Source organism: Aythya fuligula, chromosome 16 (genome assembly GCF_009819795.1).
Source record: "Aythya fuligula isolate bAytFul2 chromosome 16, bAytFul2.pri, whole genome shotgun sequence".
Lineage (NCBI taxonomy): Eukaryota > Metazoa > Chordata > Aves > Anseriformes > Anatidae > Aythya > Aythya fuligula.
Window position 1 is genome coordinate 3,429,419 of NC_045574.1, and position 13,406 is coordinate 3,442,824.

General features: G+C 62.4%; 1 protein-coding gene across 1 annotated transcript; it reads left to right on the forward strand.

The window, feature by feature from the left end:
• The first annotated feature begins 5,662 nt into the window (after positions 1-5,662).
• Positions 5,663-12,277, forward strand: GSS (glutathione synthetase). The gene is made up of 12 exons (XM_032198653.1): positions 5,663-5,908; positions 6,007-6,152; positions 6,733-6,808; positions 7,039-7,178; positions 7,267-7,383; positions 7,547-7,627; positions 8,548-8,625; positions 9,713-9,779; positions 10,323-10,517; positions 10,697-10,778; positions 10,974-11,163; positions 11,280-12,277. The coding sequence occupies exons 1-12, from the start codon at positions 5,780-5,782 to the stop codon at positions 11,401-11,403; spliced, it is 1,425 nt and encodes a 474-aa protein (XP_032054544.1). The 5' UTR covers positions 5,663-5,779; the 3' UTR covers positions 11,404-12,277.
• The last annotated feature ends 1,129 nt before the right edge of the window (positions 12,278-13,406 follow it).

The following is a 13,406-nucleotide window of genomic DNA, read 5'->3' on the forward strand; positions in this document are numbered from 1 at the left end:
TATTTTTACTCCTGTATTGTCAGGCGAGCACAAAGGCAGAACGAGGGACTGCAGCCCTGGGAGGCAGCACGGCTCCGGGAGCCTGCTCTGCCAGGAGTGCAGGATCAAAATCTTTGCTTTCCACCTTCCCAGGCTGGCCCATCCGAACCTCTTGCTCAGCTCTGGTCCAGGCTCTCCTCACTGGACTGCCCGGGAGCAGGGAACCAGGGCAAGGACGTTGGGGTCGGCCCTTGATACCTCTTTGCCTTCTTTTCCATGGGCTTGGTTAGTTTACCCAACCACACTATCTGCTTCTCATTGAACACCAAATGTCATGAATTTGCTTTTCTGGTTATAGGCAATGGAAATGCAATGGGTTTGCTGGAGGGGCTGATTCTGGATGGGCTCTGCCCAGCACTAAACCCCTGGGTCCTGCTTCCAGAGCATGCTCACCTCAACGCCAGAGCTTTGTTCATGGCTGAGGCAGATGAAAAATCACTCTGTTCAGAGAGGCTGCTGGGTTTCCTCCACATCATTTTACCCAGGCTGACCCCAAAGAGTCCATGGGCAACGCGGTGACCACCACTCAGAGCACAGCTCCATCCCAGCAGCAGCACCGTGAACTTTCTGAGATGGGAATGGGCCCGGTGGGAGCAGCACAACCCAGTGGCTGCGTCATGGGGATTTCTCTGCCAGGTTCAAGGAAGAGCCATGTAGTTGCTGGCATCCTAAGTGGTTTCTGCCCTCCTGGCTGGCACTGGCACTGCCCGCAGAAGACCCCCACACCTCCTTCCAGCCAGCTCGCGGCTGGTCCCCTCTGCAGCCCAGCTCTGCTCTGTCCCAGGCACCAGGCCACCTCACCCCCTGGGGAAGCAGGTGGGCCTCAATGCAGACATGGGGGACACCTCTTGGCTGCCCAGTCCTATGGTCATGTCCACAGAAATGCCAACTGATCCCACCAAGGTGACTCCGGAGTGAAGCCTGGGAGCTTTGTGGGATGGAGGAGGACTCCAGAGCTGGCCCCTGGGGTGGGAGCCCTGCTGGAGGGGATGGCTGAGCTCAGAGACGGGTCGGTATTGACTTCAGTGACTGCACAGTGTAATGTAAGGGCTTTGCATGGTGCTGGTCTTCCCATGAATTAAACTGGAGAGGAGGCTGTGGCCTGGTGCCCAAGACGTGTTGCTTTGTCACTAACAAGGTGACCTTGAGCCCACCAGGATGAAGCAGGCTGCAAGCCCCCATCTCCAAATACCACGTGGGCACTCCCCCACTAGGGTGGCCTGAAGTCCATGTTTTCATCCACCGGGACGTGAGAGCAGCTGCTGCAGAGCTGGACTCCACAGATGTGTCTCCTCCATCTCCCCTACGGGGAGACCATCGGGGGTCCTGAGCCCCCACCTGGCCGTGGCGCCGCAGAGGTGTTCAACCTCGCCAAGACAGCAGGGCTGCAGCGTCTGGAAGAGCAGCAGGCGGTGGTGGGCCACAGGTTCCTCTGAGGTCGGCCCGGTGGTCTTCTGCCTCCCTGTCCCGAGCTCGGAGTCGGGTTTCCACCCACGCCCTGGAGGGGCCCGAGGCCCGAGGCGGGTGCGGTGCCAAGTACCTTTGCCACGGGCAGTGGGACGAGCGCTCGTGCTGGCCCTACCAGCTGGCCCGGCCTCGCACATTCTTCTCAGGGCACGTACCCACCCCGCGCTCTGCTCACCCCCTCCCTGCCTTATCTTTAAAGCGATTTTATTTTCGGAGATTCCTTCTGCAGTTCCTTCTGCTCGCCCTAGTTTCCCTCCCTCTTTGAAGATGTTCCAGCAGGGTCCATCAAAGGCCGAGCAGCTCTGTAGAAAGGGAGATGTGGAATGGTCACTCCGGCAGCTGCTGACACGCACTTCCTTTGGGTGCGGGTGATTTTGGAGCCTTTGTGATGTGGTTTTCAGGGTGGTAGGACGCTCATCCTGCCATTCCCGGCCAGGCCTGAGCTGTGCCTTTCAGACAGGTGCAGTGCGGCACCCTCAGCGGGGCAGCGGGTGGGGGATCTCCATGAACCTCCCACAGAACCCCACAGGCACAATGAGGAGCCCAAAGCTTTATCTGGAGCAGAGAGGACTTGCTTTAGGTGGCTATCGCCTGGTGCCAGGCCTGCTCAGACATCCCACCAGCTCTCCACTACCACCCTCAGCACTGTGAGCATCTCCCCTGCCATTAAGGCACCCTGTTTTTTCCCCCTACAGCTCTCTGCTTGGCGTATCAACGTCCCGTGAGGTGGCAGATGAGGATGGGGCTCCTTGGCCATGCCTTTGAGGGCATGACAAGCCTCTCCCCATGGGCCAGGACGCCACCAGCACCCAACTGTTTGGGTGTTTTGCAGTCAGAGCAGCTCCTCATCAGTCCCAGAGAGCCAGGGGGTGCCAGGGGCTCGGCCACCCCCCTGTGACCTCCCTGCTGCTCCCCGACCCCGCGGGAGGAATGCTCCCCATTAGCAGGCTCTGATAAGTGGCAGGAAGGAGAATTACTCTCCGAGCCGGGCCATTCGCTAGAGGTTTCTTTCCACACTTAACATATCACCACTATCAGCTCCCTGAAATGCACTGGAGGGGGGTGCGAAGGCGCCTGATTAGATAAAGACAATCTGCAGAGGGGCTATTTCAGGCATATTTCCATGCAGCAGGAATGTCTGCGTTCAGGCGGAGGTGACAGCCCAGCACTGCCACCCGCCAGTGTCCCTCGGGCTCAGCCTGGACCCCGAGCCTGTGGCTGCGAGGCTCCCTCCAGAGCAGACCCCTAAACCCTGGCTGTGCTCTCTGCAAAGCACTTTTTCACCAAAAAGCCTTCAGGAGTAGTGCTGCTGCTTGCTGTAGCGTGAGGCTTGGGCAGCATAAGCACACCGGAGCCTCTGGGCACTGTACTCCCACAGTGAGTGAAAGAAATGAATGTACAAAATGGATCCAAAATGAGGATTGGGATTGGGAATGTACCTGGAAGAGGCATGACATGAGAAATCGGGGGCTGGAGTTAGTAAGCAACGTGCTGGGAAGGTCCCACTCGGGCAAAGAGGCAGCAAGGTCACCTGGAGATGGGAAAAACTGGGGAGTTTTTAGTTGTTTGCATTTAATTTCCCAGCTTTGAGGTTTTAGGGACGTTCTTCTCCAGAGGGATGGCCACTGGAAAGACCCAACATCTGTTTAGGAACAAAGGTTGTAACGAACACTGCAAATATTACAGGAATGTGTGAGCTGACTTCAGTGAAGACGCTTGAGGTTTTGGCAGTGCATTACAAAAAGAGATGAGAGAAAAGGGCCTCTCGCCCCCTTATTTGAACACTTAATGGCACCTCAATTGCAGCCGGCTTGCCGGGACAGGCCCTGGCACACAGCAGCCTTTGGAAAAGAAGCCCAAGAGCTGCCCTGGTCTTGGTTTCCAAGGTGTTTCCAAGGTGTCTTCTCCCACTTGATCAACCTCAGCTCAGCTCATGACAGGGGACAGCAGTTCAAGACGGAGAGGCAGCAAATGTGGGATTTTCCCATGGGACCTGGTAGGCTTGGGCCGTCCTCAAGCCTGGCCGCCACCTAGGAGGGAGCAGCATTGCTGTGTGTCCCCACACTGTGCCAGGACCTCCCCACGTTGCTGTGGTCCATCAGGAGGTCACAGCAAGGAGGTGGCTTGCTCCTGGCTGCCCTGCCCAGGTTAGGGGAGCAGGAGATGGTGGCCACCACCCCAGGACTTCTGTTTTGGCCGTGGATTCCAGGTTTCCAGTCACCAGCCTGGAAACACCCTGGTGGGCTGCTCCCCGCAGGCTGAGCCGAGCAGAAGTGGGTGAGCGTCCACAGCTGGGGAGCAGGGCAGTGCTGGCCACACGTGTCCCCATCCAGGAGCTTGGGCGTCGCTCCGGGAAGCAAAAGCACACCCAAACTCAGGTGGAAACCCCCAATTTGGTTTTCCACCCGCTGGTCCCGCTGGCTCCCTCGCAGCCCGGCTCGGTGCTATTTATACCTCGCTCCACGGCGCAGAAAGGCCTGGTGGAAAAGCTAAGGAAGTGAAATTACTTTGGGGAAGAAATGACACTACCCGTTTATAAATAACCGGCGTTTCATTGATCCTGTGGATGCTGCCTTGGCAGAGAGTCCAATGTCACCGCTCCAGTCATGCAGACAATACGCGGGCATTGTTTTATTCTCAGTTACAGCGAAAAGGACAGCACCAGCTGCCTGGCTATCTTTAGCCCATGAGAGCACCCTTCAATTGTTCTGCACCTCAAACAATAGGCACACGTGTGGGGGGTTTAAGATTGCTGGCCTTAGCGGAGCATTTCGCGTTGAAAGGCGGCCTGGGGGACAACAGATTTCTTTCATACCCTTGCCGAAGCTGGCACTCATAGGGCAGGGCAGCCAGGCTGCGGGAGCTGAGCCGTTTTTCTCCTGCAGGACGGGGCCGGCGAGGGGCTGTGCTCTGGGGGAGCCCCCCGGGCTGTGCCCTCAGCAGGAGCCCCAGCGCTGTCGTTATGTGGCTGCTGCCCCACTGCTCCCCCTGCTCCTGCGGCCAGGACAAATGACACAGCCCCAGGCACCGCAGCTGCACAGCACAACGGCCATTTGAGGTGGTTTTGGGTGGTTTTTGGCGTTTTTTGGTGCTTTTTGGTGTTTTTTTTCCACTTTTCTTTTCCACGGGGTACCAGGGGAACCAAGCGCAGAGGACGAGCGATGCTTTGCAGGCACGGCTGGGTGGCCGGGCAGCCTTCATTAATTAATTAATCAAGCTGATTAACGGCGTTAATTAAGGCAGGGAACCCCTTTTCCTAACCCCCCCCCCAGTGCCTCCGCCCCCTCCGCCCGGCCCGGAGTGACGTCACGCCGTGACGTCACACGGCCGTGACGCCAGCCCCGCTCCCGTCCCCCGCCCCCCGGGTCCAGCGCGCACGCACTCCCCAAGCCCCGCCCCTCTCCCCTGCCGGCTGCCAATCAGCGGGGCGGGAAGCGATGCGCGGCCAATCAGCGTGGGGAGGGGGCGGGGCGGGCAGGGAGCACTGGGAGCAGGTACGGGACGGGCGGGGCTGTGGCGGGAGGGGGTTCGGGGGGCTATGGGGGCTATAGGGGATATGGGGGCTATGGGGGATATAGGGGGTATGGGGTGCGGGGGGCTATGGGGTGCAGGGGAACTATCAGAGGCCATCAGGGACTATGGGATCACGGGACCACGGGGTCTGGGGGGGTTGCAGGGGACTGGGGGGGCTGTGGGGTGCAGGGGGGGCATGGTGGGGTTATGGGGTCCTGTGGTCGCTATGGGGCGCTGGGTGGGATACAGAGGGCAGGGGGGCTATGGGGGGCGGGGGGATATAGGGACTGCAGGGTCCGGGAGGGCTGTGGGGGACTGGGTGGGATATGGGGTGTGGGGAGGGGTGTGGGGTACAGGGGGGGTATAGGGGCTGTGGGGTCATGGGGGGCAGGGGGCTATAGGGGGCTGGGTGGGCTGTGGGGTACAGGGCTCTGTGGGGTGCGGGGCGGCTGTGGGGTTTGTGGGGCCCTGGGGTCCGGGGGGGCTACAGGGTAGTGGGTAGGCTGTGGGGTGCAGGGGGGGCTATGGGGTGCAGGGTGGCTATGGGGGACTGTGGGGCTATAGAGGGCAGGGGGGCTGTGGGATGTGGCCAGAGGTCTCTAGGGGACTGGGTTTGGGGCTGTGGGGTGCCAGGTCTCAGCGGGGCACGGGGCAGGGCCGGCATTGCCGCTGCTCGCCCCCCCTATGCTGGGACCCTGGTTTTGGGGCCGCTGGCCGTGCCCCCGTTGGCGCTGTGGGGTGACGCGGCGGCTCCCCAGGCATGGCGGGGCTGTGGGACGCGGCGCTGCGGGGCGAGGCGGCCGTACGCCGGGCGGCCCTGGCGGCGGTGGACGCGGCGCTGCTGGAGGGCGTGCTGATGCGCACCGAGGCCGAGCCCAACGCCTCCGACGTAAGCCCGGCCACCCCACAACCTCCCCAAAACCCCATGGGGTGGGCCTGGGGGTTCAATGGGGTCGGGGTGGCACTGCCTGTGCTCCCCGCCTGCAGGTGGTGAGCTTCGCGCCCTTCACGCTGCTGCCCTCGGCCGTGCCCAGCGCCCTGTTCCGGCAGGCGTACGCCGTGCAGCAGGACTTCAACCTGCTGGTGGACGCCATCAGCCAGGACAGGGAGTTCCTGGAGCGCGCTCTGGCCAGGTAACGCTTCGGGGCTTCACCGAGTTTAATTACGGGGGATGTTAATTGGGAAGCATTTGTCACCCTCCAGGCGTCCCCGCCTGCCGTCCGCCTCTGTCTTTGGAGCTGAGGGGTGCGGTGTGCACTCCCCTGGGCAGGCACCTCTCCGTTCTGCTTCGTTTGTCCTCACATAACGCCAGCAGCCTTGGGGTCTCCGTGGGCCAGCAGTTTTTTTGGGGTCTCCTTGGGCCAGCAGTTTTTTTGGGATCTCCAGCAGTTTGTTTCCCTTTGCCAGTGTCTGAGCCTTGTGGCTTCTCACTCTGGAGCGTGCTGGCACCAGGGCTTTGAATCCCAACTTGCTGGAGGCTTCTTTGAGTCCTGCACTGAGGAGCCTGCCTCGGCCTCATTTTGCATCTCCCGCTGGCTGCCCGATCCCCGCGGAGTGCTCAGCACCATGGGGTGTGGGGTTTGGAGCCCGGCAGGGTGACCCAGCGAAGCTCCTGTAGTCTGGCTCCTCTCCCATAGCCCGGCAGGGCGCCCGGTGGGCTGATTCTCTCCTTCCCCCGGCGAGGGGGCTGACGGGGTCCTGCTGTTCCCCCAGCACGGTCAAGGTGGATGACTTCACGGCCCGGCTCTTCAGGATCCACCTGCAGGTTCTGGAGGAAGGACTGGCGCAGGTAGCGCGGGGACCCGTGGCCGCTCGGGACCTGCAGGGCACCGGGGCCGCGCCTGCTGTGGGCTCCACGCGGCCCCGGCTCGCCTCGCCTGGGTGCTGGTCGGCACCAGGGCAGCCACATCTGCCCCGGGAGGGTTTGGGGCCAGGCTGCCTCAGGGGGATGCGGTGAGAGGCAGCAGGAGAAGCAGGGGTGGGCGCGGGTCCCGCTTCACCCCCCTCCTCCCGCCTCAGTCCGTGTTTTTAGGCATAAACCGCTCGGATTACATGTTCGACTGCGGGGCGCCCGGGGCGCCGGCGCTGAAGCAGATCGAGATAAACACCATCGCCGCCAGCTTCGGCGGCCTGGCCTCCCGCACCGCCGCCGTGCACGGGTGAGGGAGCGGCCGCGGCCCCGCGCCCCGGCCCGGCCCCGTGGGGCTGCCCCACGGCCAGGCCCTGGGAGCCGCTCTCGTTCCGCAGGCGGGTGCTGAAGGAGCTGGGGATGGCCGAGGAGGCGTCGCGGCTGCTGCCCAACAACCCCTCCGAGGGGCTGGCCTCGGGCATCGCCAAGGCCTGGGAGCTGTACGGCTCGCGGAGGTGAGGAGCCTGCCCCTGGACAGCTGCACGGGGCCGTCCTGCTCCCCGTGCCAGCACACGGAAGGCTGGAGGAGGCTCACGGGAGCCGTGTGGGATCGCCGAGGTCAGGGGGTGGTGGTCCCGGGGTCTCAGGGTGTAACGGTGTTCTGGGTGTCTCTTGTAGCGCTGTGGTGATGTTCCTGGTGGAGGAGGTGCAAAGGAACATCTTTGATCAGCGATGCGTGGAGAAAGAGCTTTGGAACAGGTAAAGCAGAGCCCGTCTGCTTCCTACGCGGTCACCTACACGAGGGTGAAGCCGAACACGTCGCGGTTTCCGAGGCTGTGAGGGGGCCTTGGTGGGTAACAGGGCAGCCGTCACCTTGGGCTTCCCTCCGGGGTCTCTTCAGCCTTCCTTTGCCGGCCCCCTGCCCAGCCTCAGCGCCCCCTTCATCTTCACCCAAACCTCCCAGAGCCCCTCCCAGGCTCGTTGCTGGAAGCTCCAGCGGCCTCCAGAGCCTGTGGTGTGCGGGGCCGGTTCCTTGCTGTCCCCACGCGGTCCTCAGGGCACACCGGGGTGGCTCTGCCGTGGGCCAGCCGACAAGGAGCAGAGCGGGGATAACGGGGTCCTGCTCGCTCTAACTTGGGACTGGCTGGAGGGTGATTTCATAAAAGCCTCATTAACAGAGCCTCCAGCCCGCTGTGGGGGATCTGTGCAAAGTTAGCAGGTCTGTGGGGTGAAGGGCTGGAAAAGGGGGGGGTGAGGAGCTCGAGCCCCCAGGCGGAGCTGGGGAGATCCCCGGCCCTACCAACAGTGGGGTCTGCGGGGCCACAGTGCCGCTGTGTGGAGAAGGGCGATAAGGGGTGGTCCCAGGGAGCACAACGCCGGCTGCTGCTGGCTGGGAAGCCGGCCGTGAGCGGCTCCGTCCTGCAGGGATAGAAAAGCAGGATCCTGGCTGCCAGCAGAAATGCTTCAGGAGGTGGAAGGCGAACGCGGGCGTTTCGGCACACGCCTGGGGGCGCGGGTGGGTGCGGGCAGCAGGAGCTGCTGTGACCTGCCTGCTCCATGGAGAGTGTGCCGAGGTGGCTGGGGAAGGAGCAGCAGCTCCGTGCTGCTTCCAGCTGAGGTTTCCTCCTCGCGTGCCTCTGTGCCCAGCCTGCTGTGTGACCGTCCCGCTCCTCTTTTAGGAACATTCGGGTCATCAGGAAGCGCTTCCGAGACGTGTTTGAGAAGGGCTCCCTGGACGAAGCCAGGAGGCTGTACATGTGAGTACGAGCTGTGTGTGCTGCTGGCTCCCTGCTGGCACTCAGGGTTGAGCCTGGCAGTGTTGGTGACAGTTTTGAGTGTAAATAGTGGCGCTGTGAGATGTGCTGCTGCTCCAGGCTGCTGCCGCTAATTCCCCTTAGAGCTGAAACGATTTTGTTTTCGCTGTGCTAGGATTTTGCACACACCCATCAGTCCCTTACAGCTGGAAACCCCATTTCCCTCCTCCAAACCACAGCCTCCTGAGCTCCGCGTGCTCCCCTCTCCCCCCGTGTACACATGCAGCGAGAAACCCTGGCTCTTGCAGAGGTTTCCACCGAGATGCTTCCTGCTGAGCCTCCACGTGATGCCCTGCGGGCGGCAGGGCTGGGTTACCCGTGCAGAGGAAGTGAAGTCCTGCAAGTCCTTGCGGCCTCCCTTGGCTCTGAGCGCCCTCAGGATCAGCCCGCAGCTGATCCCAGGCTCCTCGCTCGTCCCGTTCCCAGGCTGTCGTGCTTGGAGCCACACGAGGAGCACTGGTTGCCTGCCCGTGTTTTTCCTCTTTTTAGCTGATTTTTTAAATTTTATTTTTCCATGCTCTGACCTTTTGGCACCTCTGCCATGTTTAACTACTGAGCGTTTGTCATCGCCAGACGGTTAAGGGGAAAGTATCTGCAGATACTTCCCGCAGAGCATCCTGTCTGGCTGTGGAGGCGGTTACGGCGTGCTGCCTGCCCGCGGCAGTGTCCGTGCCGCCTTCCCTGCCCGCGCTCCGCTGCTGCGGCTCGGTGCGTGGCACCGCGGCTGCTCTGGGGCAGGTTGCTGTGTCCTGCCTGGAATCGCCATCCAGGAAGGATCCCGTTCCCCCCCCCAGCTGCAGGAACGCAAGGCTACTAAAAAATGAGGTTCTCGCCTCCCTCCTGAGCTGGGTGCCTGAGTTACCGGGGTGTTGGTTAGGGCAGAGGCCTGGTGCCAGCTCCCCGTGCCGCAGGCGCTCTCGAGGAGGAGCAGAGCAGCTCGGGAGGCCAAGCAGAAGGGGCGAACGCCCTCTGAGCCCTGGCAGCCCCCTTGGTGGCTGCTGGCTCTGATGGCTGCTGCTTTCTGTTCCAGGGATGGCCAGGAGGTAGCAGTGGTGTACTACAGAGAGGGCTACGTGCCGACAAACTACAATCAGCAGGTCAGCACCCACTGCTCGCTCCCAGAAGCTCTGTGGCAGTGCCAGAGGGTTTGAAACACCCTGTGGTCCTGTCCCGGGTGGGTCAGGCCCATCCAAGCGGCTTTGGGAAGCTGACACATCTTTGCTGCTCGTGCAGTGCTCCTGTAATAAGAAAAAGGAGTGGGTTTCTCCAGTCACCACTCGTGTGGTCACTCCATCTGCAGCACCGAGCTGTGGCTGTGTGATACGGGTTAACATTGATTAGCGCCTGCTTAAAGCGTTTAGGCTTGAACTACAAATAATTTTCTGCCCTAAACTATGCACTAGGACTGTTGGCTGCAGGAGGTAATGACACAGGGCAGATTGTGCTGTTGGCTGAAAATGCTGGGGAGGGGAGTGCAGGGGAAGGCAACGGAGCAGCCTGGCTGTGCTGCTCCCCGGGGCAGGGGCAGGCCCACGTGTGCCTCTCTCCAGCATGCCATTCCCGTCCCTGCCTGTCAAAAAAATGAAGAGGAAGGGAGAGAACCTGGCTGTGATGGGCCGGTCGCTCTCCCTCTCTCGCAGAACTGGGAGGCGCGGTTGCTGCTGGAGAGGTCGAGGGCAGTGAAGTGCCCCGACATCGCCACCCAGCTGGCCGGCACCAAGAAGGTGCAGCAGGAGCTGAGCCGCCCGGGGACCCTGGAGAAGCTGCTGCCCGGCCGCACCGAGGCCATTGCTCGCATCCGAGCCACGTTCGCCGGGCTCTACTCACTGGATGTGGTGAGTGGGGTGGGAGTGAGGGTGCGGGCGCGCTCTTGGCACACGTGGCGCTCCTCCTTGGTTAGAAACACGAGGGGGCCTCGCTGTGGCCTCGGGCCCCTGGTTATCCTGCTCACAGCAGCCCATCGAGGAGCTCCTGCTCCTCCCCGATGCGTTGCTGTTGCTTTCTTTCCTGCCAGGGTGAGGAGGGTGACAAGATAGCTGCTACGGCTATCGCCAACCCCGACCAGTTCGTGCTGAAGCCGCAGCGGGAAGGCGGAGGTAGGAGCTGCAGGGGGGTCTCGGTGTGGCTCAGGGCTCAGGCCTGGAGCTGCTTTGGCCACGGGGACAGGTCATGGTGCTGAGGGAGCTCCAGGTCCCAGAGCTGGGGGAATCACAGGCAGCGCTGCATCTGCTCGGGCTGCAAACGGCTTCTGTTGCTCTGGGAAGCTCCTGACCTGCCCGTCCTGTGCTCAGGGAACAACCTCTACGGCGAGGAGCTCAGGCAGGTGCTGGAGAAGATCAAAGACAGCCCTGAGAGAACCTCCTACATCCTGATGGATAAGATCCAGCCCCAGCCAACACGGAATTACTTGCTGAGGGCTCACAGTCCCCTAAAAGCATCCGAGTGCGTCTCAGAGCTTGGGATCTTCGGCGTTTATGTCAGGTGAGTCTATGTCAGCGCCCCAGCCAGGAATGGGAACAGGGCTCAAACTGTCCAGGGTGGTGGAAAGGCCGTGGGCTTTCTGCTCCAGTGCTGCCCAGCTGCCCTTCTCTCTGCAGGCAGGGCAAGGAGCTGGTGATGAACGAGGCGGCCGGCCACCTCCTGCGGACGAAGGCCGTGGAGCACGCGGACGGCGGGGTGGCGGCCGGGGTGGCCGTGCTGGACACCCCCTACCTGGTGTGAGTGCCCCGCTGCTGTGCTGCCCACGGGGCCGAGCTGCTTTCCTCGGGGTGCACTCAGCGGGGGGACGGGCTGGGGTCGGCCCTGGGCTGTGCAGGGGGTTGGGGTGTCCCCTCGGGGTCTGTGCAGGGCCGGAGGGTGGCCCTTCCCGGCCCCAAATTTGTGCTGGCCCCGGGTTCCTGCTGCACTGTTTGCAGGCACCGAAACCCAAAGCCCAGGGAAGGGGAGGAGGAAGGTGGAGGCGCCAGGAGCAGCTTCAGCTGTGGGACTCAAGGCCCCTTGTGCCTCCCCTCCCGCTGCCCTGCTGCTTGCCACGGCAAAGGCTGAGACCAGCTCTGCCTGTCCCCAGCCCCTCCAGCCCCGGCTCAGGTGCTGCTGCTCCGATTTCCACCTTCCCCGGTGTCTGAGCAGCCTCGTGGCTCCTGCACAGCCCCAGCTGCCCTGGTTTAACTCTGCCAAGCGTCCATCACAGCCAGCACGTTCGCTTGGCGTCACTGTGGGACCATCCCCGGCGGTGGGACGCCTCCCTCCCTCCGGGTTTCCTGACTCAATGGGAACAGTGCGGGCGCTCCGGCCCCCGAGCTCGTGCTGCTCCCCCCAGCACACCCCTCTCCCCCCCAGCCCTTCCTCAGCCGAGGAGGGGCCCTGGTAAAGCAGCCCGAGCTCTGCTGTGGCGGTGGCAGCAGGAAAGCCGCTGCTCCTGAGGAACGACCTCGTGGGCTGCTCGGCCACCCCGCTGCCGGGGTGCTCAACCCAGTCACTAACCGGGCACTGCAGTGGTTCAGGTCTGTGGCTAATTCCACAACTCCCATGTTGGGGTTCATGATGGGGGGGTTGATTACCCCCAAATGGAGATTAAAACCTACGTTCAATCTGAGCACCGGCCTGGGGGCAGTTCTGTCTGGCAGGAGCCATGGGAAGGGGGTGCCCAGAGCACTGCCGTGAGGGGCCTTTTGTGTCCCTGGGGTTACAGCTACAGCACTCTGTCACTGCCAGCTGTGGTGTAGTGCCCTGACATGGCACGGCTGTGAGCTGTGGGGCATGGGCACAGCAGCTCCTGGCTGTGTGGGCACCCTGAGGTTCCAGGTGAGGCTGTCGAGGGCGCTGGGCCCTGCTCAGACCCCCCACACCTCACAGCGATTCCAGTCAGGTGGTTGAACTCACTGCTGGGACTCTGGGGAGCTGATTCTTCTGGACATGACCCCTGCAAAGTCCGGTTTGATCCAAAAAGCCCTACTGGCAGCTGCGAGCTCACTGGAGCCCCTCAGCATCTCATTATCCTTCTGTTCTCCCACCTGGCAGGAGCCGAGCTCAGCCTTTAAGCAGCTCCTGGGCCAGGCCTGGCTTTGGGGCAGCTGCACAGCTGTGCACAGACCCTACACAACCCTTTGTTGTAGGGGCAGGTTTTGCTCTGCTCAATGCCCACCTGCACAGCTCAGTGCTGGGGCTGTGTCCTGGCACCCAGCTCTGCAGCTGCAGCCCAGCACAAGCAGCTGCTGGCGTGGGGTGAGCGCTCTCCAGGATAAAACACCGTGCCCTGGGTCTGCGGGCGTGCAGTTTGTGCACTGCTCCAGGAGCAGGAGGGTAGCAGCAGCTGGGAGAGGCAGGATGCACACACCTTCCCTGGGAAGGCTGAGCTGGAGGTGAGGCTGGGGAGCGTGGTGCAGAGGCCGGTGCCCAGGTGAAGCCCCAGGGTGCTCTCAGCAGCCCCACAGCCCCCAGCTGCTCGCAGCTTTCTCCCTGGCATTGCTCCTGCCCCCAGCCTGCACGCATGGGCTGCTGCCAGGCGGGGGGCTCAGCCTCCTGCTTCCCCTGCACCTTGGTGGAGCAGCGTTGGCTGGAGACCTGTAAGAAGCTGAGGTCCAGGCTGTGTCCCTGGAGCTTCTGCCCATGGCAGGGGACAGCAGAGCCAGCCCCAGCCTTTGACCCCAAGGCCCAAAAACACCCTGTGAGCAGCCCAGCCTCCCCCCAGGCAAGCACCTACAACCCCCACACATGCTCTAAGT